Source organism: Paralichthys olivaceus, chromosome 4, assembly GCF_024713975.1.
Source record: "Paralichthys olivaceus isolate ysfri-2021 chromosome 4, ASM2471397v2, whole genome shotgun sequence".
Taxonomy (NCBI): Eukaryota; Metazoa; Chordata; class Actinopteri; order Pleuronectiformes; family Paralichthyidae; genus Paralichthys; species Paralichthys olivaceus.
In genome coordinates this window covers 22,664,963-22,673,641 of record NC_091096.1, presented here as the reverse complement: position 1 = coordinate 22,673,641, position 8,679 = coordinate 22,664,963, and the positions used below count along the sequence as shown (strand labels likewise).

General features: G+C 36.9%; 1 protein-coding gene and 1 long non-coding RNA gene across 2 annotated transcripts; one reads left to right on the top strand and one right to left on the bottom strand.

Annotated features, from left to right (window-relative positions):
- Window positions 1-4,730: 4,730 nt before the first annotated feature.
- Window positions 4,731-6,178, bottom strand: LOC138407512 (uncharacterized). Its single transcript, XR_011240946.1, has 2 exons — window positions 5,904-6,178; window positions 4,731-5,766 (listed from the first exon to the last, which is right to left on the bottom strand). It is a non-coding gene; the product is annotated as an uncharacterized lncRNA (long non-coding RNA).
- A 115-nt stretch (window positions 6,179-6,293) lies between these two features.
- LOC109633788 (serine/threonine-protein kinase pim-2-like) lies at window positions 6,294-8,475 on the top strand. Its single transcript, XM_020093865.2, has 3 exons — window positions 6,294-6,548; window positions 7,143-8,272; window positions 8,379-8,475. The coding sequence occupies exons 1-2, from the start codon at window positions 6,407-6,409 to the stop codon at window positions 7,979-7,981; spliced, it is 981 nt and encodes a 326-aa protein (XP_019949424.1). The 5' UTR covers window positions 6,294-6,406; the 3' UTR covers window positions 7,982-8,272; window positions 8,379-8,475.
- Window positions 8,476-8,679: the final 204 nt, after the last annotated feature.

Below are 8,679 nucleotides of genomic sequence, written 5' to 3'. Positions count from 1 at the left end.
TAAAATTGAGACATTAATAAAACATTATCACGTAGCAAGTGCCGTGTGCGTGCTTTTGTTCCAAAGGTATAGTTGTACAGTTGTAATTGCCTGTAATCTGGGTAACTTGATCTTCCTGTTACACCTCTGATGTCATGGGAGGTGAGAGCAATACAAATATTGTGCAATAGAAAACTATTAAAAAAGAATGCACAATCAGGTGTGACTATGTGTATCCTATTTCTTTTGTACTGTAATATAATATAAATGTTAATCTATGTTACTGAATATTAATGTTGTATTTATGTTTTTTTCTACTTCCTATGTTCCTGATGTTTATTTTGTGATATTTTCCCGCAAATGTTATTTTTTTAATCTTTTAAGAGCATTCGAAATAAATTGAACAAAAAATTAATATAATGTAAATAAATGTGTTAATAATTACTGGATTACAATTAAATAACATCAGCTCCAATGAATCATATTATTAGTTTATAAATGTTCAACAAAACAATCCATTTAGATTTTTTTATTTTATTTTACTTTATACATACATTTATCATACATTATACTCTGCACTCATGTTATTTTAGTAATATTACGGAAAATGTTGCCTATTTATACATATATAACACATAGCATTTTAAGCATATCATATTCATATTCATTTTTATACAATACACAGTCTATATATGCATACATATGTCTTTTTCAATTTCAACATCTCTTTATACATAATTACACAAACATCTTTGTGCAATCAGTCAAGCTTCTGGCTTGGTGGTCTCTTGCGATTAAATCTGTAATTTGCACCTTTAACACCAAGTGGCAGCAAAAGATCACTTTAATTCTCTCTCTCTCTCTCTCTCTCTCTCTCTCTCTATGTGTGTGTGTGTCAGTTGTGTGGCCTGACAGAAGCCAGTATAAATACTTAATGCCCTACCACTGTTGCAGCAGAAGGAAAAAAAGGGAGAGTAGCAGCGCAGCCTACATACAGTACAACAGTTCAATGGGACCTGACACCACTGTGCTGTGGGGTGTTCACTTTCAGTCAGTGATGAATGGTATTAACAAGGCAGAACATCAGGTGAAGTAGTTTAACCACAGACACAATAACATAGAATCTGATTAATCTTTAAATTTTCTTGGCTTTTTCAGAATTTTTCAAAAACGTGTTGCCATTGTTACCTGTAATGAACCAAGCTGGTGAATTCTTACTCTCTTACTCTTTCATAACTGTGGTGAACAGATAAACTTACCATGTTGGTGGGACTAGTATAACTAAATCTGTCAATATTCTGTACTCTGCATCTGTCACCTTATTTCATCTGTGTCTTGTCATAAGACATGCCTGGCTTTTCTTAATCTGCTATTTTCAATCCTGTTTGTCTTTTTATATGTTCTTGTGTTAATGCATTTTATCATCTCAGCCATCATTACAGTCTCACTTCAAATACTTTTTAAACTTGAATTTTCTTTGGTTGTCCAAATTGTCCCTAATTTGATTGCTTTCATTTTTAGGACAAGTACGATTTTTTTCTGTCCCCCTGTGATTTAAAACAACTAAACTGATGCTGTTACACATAATAAATCCTCGATAATGTTTTTCTTTTCTATAGGTTTTCTGATTATTAATAAATAGCTTGCTGTATTTATACCGATTGTCCACAAATCATCTATAAATTATAAAATATTTTTTGATTCTAATTTATTTGAGAACTGTTAAGGTTTGTCCAAAGCTGACATCCAAATAATTAGTTACAATTATTTTTCCATAATTTGCACTGGAAAACAAACATGTTTTGGGAAAAACATACAGTGTGATTGATGCTGTTTTAGAAGTGGTGATCATTGACCATTGATTCTTGAGGTTCTAAAGCATTTGAAGCTTCTAAAAAAATGAATCATAACCCAGCAGTTCTGGAATGTAAGCAGAGAGGGGAAAAGAATCCAACCAAACATGACTGCAGTAGTTTTAACTCTGTGGGGGGCACTTCACCCTTGCCGCAGTGTGATGTTGTGGACTTTCCTCAGTCGTGCTGCACATGAACAACACTACTGTGTACAGGGCTGTCATGCCTCAACCGTCCCACCCTGAGGTGCACGGTTCATCTACTGTCTCTGCTCGCCTGGGCTCAGTGTGTATGCATGTGTGTGTCAGGCAGACAAAATTTTGGCTGGGACTCTTCAGCAGCTCCTCCAGAACTGCAGGGCTCTGGGACATCTGCAATGCAGAAGTCTATATATAGCAATGGATTTGCAAGGAGAGAGAGGGGGGGGAGAGAAACACAGAGATAAAGAAGGATGGTTGGGCAGAGAGGGGAAGGACAAGACAGGAGGAAACAATGAATGAAAAGAGCTGACAGAAAGCAGCTGTGCCAACCTTTACCACACCAAGTCCATTCCTCTTTATTCAAACTGAAAGCAATTATTATATCATACAATATGTGAATCCATCAGGACTACTGCAGCAATCAAGTGTCCACTCAAAATGTCAGCGAGGTCACTGATGACAGCGTTTGCCTGTAACTCTGGATTTAACTCACTTACAGGTGGAAGTGTAATTATTTCCTTGTGGACTCCCAGATACAGAAAAAGGGGAAGGGTGCTTGTTAAATGCTGAGGTTGAGTATTTATTGCTTTATCTGGAGGAGGCTCAAGAGGGCAGCGGAGGAGGAAGAGGGGAGAGGTTCAATTATGTATGAACCTCCACAACAACAGAAAATGCTGACAGCAGAGCTCAACACCAACACAGCAGCAGCGTGGGCCAAATCAAGGACAAGTCAATGCTCCGGCCAGAGGCGTGCAGAGCTGCAGGGTTGATCGAACCCTTGAATTCTGTTTAAATATGCCCTCTGACACATGAGTCCATGCTAAGTCATAACTTTCCATGCGTTGCCAAGGACAGGATCAGTCCATCAGAGTCCAGCACACAGAGAGAGGATAGGAGCAAGGACTTGGAGTTACACATCTTTTTAAAGTAATCTTGCCATATGTATTATTATTGAAGCATTTCCCATATTGCGTGAATGGTAGAACTTTGCGACTTCATTTTCTTTAACATAAACTAGTAAACATACAGAACATGAAATCGGACATGCCCACCCCAAACAACTTAGCTAGACCTGGAATGGGTCATTCAAAAGACAAGGCAAAACCAGAAAACAACATGTAATGCTTAAAAAATGGGTAGAATGAAAAGATAATAAACATAGGGTGCTTCACAAATGTAAGCCAACCAGTACATGAGCACACGTATTCATATACATATTTGCATATTCATATACCTACAAATACACAAATGCACATACATAAATGTATATATACATAGTTGAAATAAAGGGGGCTGGGTTGCACTAAGAAATACCTATCACCAGTCTTTAAAGTGCTTACAGTGTCCTGCAGTGAACACTACAGGAAGAAGCCAAGTTAAATCCCTGCAGGACAGCAAAGACAAGGTTTTCAGCCAGTGTTAAATTGCTCTTTAACTGTATTGATTTACAATTATGGACAAAGCTGAGTACAACACAGTATTTAATTTGACTGATGTATCATCTGAAGGAAATAAACCTGTTGGCAGTCTTGCAGACAGCTTGGAGGCTTCCAGAAGGAGGAAACTCTGCCAACTAGCATCAGACTCACTAATGGACGCATTACATTTTGTTTATTTAATCTGTAAAAAAAGTAGTGTGGTTGGATGCTAAATGACAGGACACACCACAGCATCTAGAGAAGTTTCTTTCCTCTAACTGTTAGACAACTGATTTTTTCCACAATCCACTACCCAAAAATGTATTTTAACATTTTTTTAAGGATAAGATGACACTTTATTTATCCCACGGTGAAGAAATTTACCTTTTACAGCAGCATATAGTCTAAATGAGGCAGGCAATAGAAAAAACATTTTTTTTAATTAAATAAAAGCAGGGAAGATGTATATAATATACACCTTTTATTAAGGATGGAAATGTATGTAGAGAAATTTCATTTAGTAAAGTGCAGTTGACAGAATGATCGCTCGAGAAAATATACTGCATTGTGCATTCGTATAAGGAGATACTGAAATAGGTGTATCCATATATATGCATATATTATTAGTATATAAGCAGTTATGGTATACATAATGAATACAGATACAAAATGATATGTGCTATAAATGTGTGTGTGTGTTTATATATATATATATTCTAGTGATTATATTTTATTCACTTAAATAGCACAATATTATATATAGTATAGCAACATAAAGATATATGTATAAATAAATATGTAGGCATATACATTCACAATAGAAGTACAATAACATATGAATATATAAAGTATAAATGGGCGAATTTTCAAAATAAGATATATATAGGTGAAATTATATAATATGATATAATTGGGAAATGTTATACACATAATGTTTAGAGGACAGTAATATGCAAAATTACATTTTCATTAAAAATAGTGCAAGTAGTGGGGATTAGTTGTGATATGGAAAAACAGTGCGGCATTTATTTTACATTCAGAATGGTGTTTTTATTGTATATTCAGCATTTAAACTTGCACAACACATCTGTTCATATGAGAAAACATACAAAATGTAACATTAAGAATTGCACATTTGTCCTATGTAATGTACTATCTTATGTATCAGATGGCACAGATAAAAGTAAAACAATCAAAAGAAGTAAAGAATGAAACTTAAAGATTAAATAAATCAGTAAAACAAACAAAATAGCTTCATTATTATGACTTCAGTCATTCAGTTCATTCATCACTGAACATAACATTTTTATTACATCTGTAACTTTTTTACACATGTGTTACATTTAAACATTATAAAATTGAATATGGAATCTCTTACAGGTTTACTGACAAGAGTTCAGATCTATAATTGCCCTCAAAAACAGACATATGGTAAAACTACAACTCGATTTGGGACATAGGACAGAGCCAGGGTCACTCATGTCTCTGGGCTTTATGGAAAACTAAACTAACCAGTTCAATTACTCAAGTGTCTAGAGTTTGTGCTTCCCTCTGTCTTCATTCGTCTGTGAATGACACTAAAGTTACATTATGTATGGATGCACACATTCAGTATTTTGCAAATCAAAACTGGCCTGTGTCATTTTGTCAATAATTATAAAATACAAATGAGTAGATACTGACAAATCTGTAATATCACATATTAATTTTGACAAAACGCTTTAAAAAGCACTACCAATCATGTGCTGTTAATTATATTTCTTTATGTCTCAACTAAATGGCTTCACTCAGTGATGCTACAAATGATATAGTATAACATTATATGCAATGAGTAAAGTAAATCAAATTTTGTAAAAATTATAGCCCGACTGATATGGATTTTGGGGATTATACAAGGTAGTTGTGGCTCAAGACGTATAGTGGGTCTTCCATTAATCAGAAGGTTAGCGGTTCCATCCCAGTCTCCCCTGTTCTGACTGCCAAAGTGTCCATGGGCAAGATGCTGAATCCCTGACACCTGCGTTTGACTGTTGTATGATAGAGAAAGTGCAGCACATAGACACACTGTATAAATGTGTGTTTGAATTGGTAAATGGATAAACTGTAAAGTGCTTTTGGTGGTTATCAAGACTAGATAATATACTATACAGACCATTTACAGTTTGACAAAAGTAATGGACAAATTTGAAAGAACTGATGATGGTTGCAGACATTATCGCACATCAACGACGTCCTTATTACCATGTGGAGATCTGGAGGTGAATATCTCTATAAAATTCTGTGGCAACCCACAAGAAGTTGTTGCAGTATTTCAATCTGAAGCAAAGTGATGAAAAACCAACAGATGGACACAGAGCCATGGCCTCATTGTAAAAAGCCCCCCCTTCCTTAAACCACCACTTGTTGCAAATGCAATCTTCAAAGGGTAGTTAGTACCTTCTGTGTGCACATACCGTACATTCACTTTGACATGTGAACCTCAAACTGCTGCTCAGGGAGAAGAAGTAGAACTGCGGTTGCTGCCTGTCCTATGGTGTTGTATATATTGTATATTTATATTTCTACTAATAATTGATAAATAAATTAACCTTTATTATCATTTATTTTCTTGATTTCTATGTTTTGATCCCATTATCATAATTTTGATTGTATTATATATATACCAGAATCAAAGTACATTATAGCCATCATGAGATATGACATGACACACTGTTAAAAGGTCAAAGATCAAAGATGAAACCATTTTCTTGATTATTATAGAATGGCATCACCTGAAATAATATTAAGATCAAAGGCACCTTGTGACACATTAAAGTCACAAGTCAACAGAATGGAAGATAAAATACTACCTAGAATATTCTTTGGTTGTTGAGGTGGGAAATGGACTGGCTCAAGCAGCTTTATCTCCATTGACCTATAGGAACATCGAAATCTTTCTGATTTCCTTTTTTTCCCAATGGACTTTCAACTTTCTTGTCCTACCATCCAGGCTGGCCGGATCAAAAGTGGAATGACTGAAAAGAGGAAGAAAAAATGGGACTCTATTGTGGACAACAAAGAGTCAGTGTCCCTCTCATTGGTCAGGGCCATTACCAGGGGTATGTTAATATGATACTACTGCTTAGAATGTGTCATCAGTTTGCAGTTTAAATGAGGGTCAGAACATTGATTAATCATTGCAGAGAACACAGAAACTTGAGTACTTGCATCAGTCTTAATAGATTTCAGTTAGTCGTATCTATATGTGAAGAAGGTTTTTGATTTCTTTGTCTGGGCTACAAAATATCTGGAGGTGGAGGTGAATGAGATTTCATCCATGGTGCTCAAAACATACAAATGATGATGAATGACAAATTCAAGAGTAACACCTATTTCAAAACCAGTCTCCTGGTTTATGTGGAATACCCACGAAACACAATAGACAGTCCTCTGAGATTATTTCAATTATTTCCCTTATTATCCTATTATTTTCTCTCACTCTAGAAAGGAAAGCAAAAGTATGCTCTCAATTGTATGAACTATTCATTTAACTAAAATTATTCAATGGAGAAGGCAGATTAGAAAAGAATTTGTCATTTTAGGTGGCACTGAATTGTAGTCTGTTTTGTCATTTACATTGGAGGACTCATATTGGTTCCTCTGACTATCATCAAGCTGATGTTCCTCTTTGTTGTTTCTCATCTTTGACTCAGTCAACCAAAGAGCCAACTTTAAGGCCAAATACCAGGTGCTGAATCAGTTGTGCAAAGGAGGATGTGGATCTGTGTTTGCTGGATACCGTAAAGCAGATCACTTGCAAGTCGCGATCAAACGTGTACCACAGTTAAATCTCAAACAAGTGAGTCTAGATGGGAAAAAGCTCCCTGCAGAGGTGGCCATAATGCTTAAATTAGCAGCTGAAAAAGACGGCTCTGTGGGGATGGCAGCACCAGTAGAATTACTCGACTGGTATGACCTGGGACATGAGTTGATACTGGTGCAGGAGAGACCTCTTAATGCCATGGACCTTTTCCAATACATTGAGGACAAAGGGTCTGTACAGCAGGAGGAGGCCAGGGATATAATAAAACAGTTGGTGGACGCACTTATTGCACTGCAGGAGAGGCAAATCTTTCACCAGGACATAAAATTGGAGAACATCTTGATTGTGACAGGCTCAACTGTCCCGCAGGTTCGCCTCATTGATTTTGGGTTAAGCGTGATAGGGAAAAAAGACTCAGTTTACAGGACATTCTGTGGCACCAGAGAATACATCCCTCCTGAGTGGTACAATTCCTCAACCTACACCGCTGGTCCAGCCACAGTGTGGCAGCTTGGGATTGTCCTCTTTGAAATGCTCCACATATGTGACAGATTTTCTACCAAAAGATTTCAAAAAAAGGTACAGAGAATCAGCTGTCGACTGTCCGAAACCTGCAGAAACTTCCTCCAGCTGTGTTTGAAGATGGACCCTGATGTGCGGGCCACCCTGACAGAGCTACAGCTTCATCCATGGTTGGGAGTAACTGCACCTCCTGCAGAGAAGATTTAGAAATTGATAAAATATAAGTTGGTATACATTGTATACTTGCGTATGCTCTGCACTACACCACTCCTCCTCCCTTGGAAGGATTGTGACAGATCTACGCTCACAGTGTGAAGATTCTATGTTTTTTTTCTATGTTCTCTCTTCCTCTCCCCTTTCTGTTTATTCTCCTGCAGGGCATGTGTGTGGCAGGTAGCTCTGCTGACTTCTCTTTCTCTGCACCAGACAAGGCACATCTGCTCTCCCCTATATCAACCTGCCCATAAAAGCCTGGTCTTGACCCTGCTGCTCTGCCAGGTAATTCCATCTAGCTCAGTAGTTGTGTGATTTTTCCTTGTGAATTTTATGGTGTTTCTTTGTAGAACCTCACCAGTGATTTTTCTCCATTTTACCCATGTTACAGTGTCTGCAGTGCTGAGTTTTTTTCCCTTCTATCTACTCTGTCTGCTCTTTGTTGCTTCTTTTTGAGCAATAAACTCTTTCATCTTTCTTCACCTGTATTCAGTCTCTCAGAGTGAAGTCACTAATGATGACCCCCCCCTGTAACTGTTATCAAAATAGTTGTTGCGCCATGAAAAGTGTATTTTGTTTATTCTTTGATACAGATACGAATGCACCTGAATGCATCCTGAGATCTGATCTCTGTATTAATCCCCGTCCATAACAACACGCTTGAAAATGCATATCACATGACTGCTCACTCA

What these genes read in the sequence shown, in the direction of transcription:
- LOC109633788 (XM_020093865.2), top strand. Translation starts at nt 6,407, where the DNA reads ATGGACTTTCAACTTTCTTGTCCTACCATCCAGGCTGGCCGGATCAAA. An exon ending in GGTCAGGGCCATTACCAGGG is followed by an intron (nt 6,549 to 7,142) that starts GTATGTTAATAT and finishes TCTTTGACTCAG; the next exon opens with TCAACCAAAGAGCCAACTTT.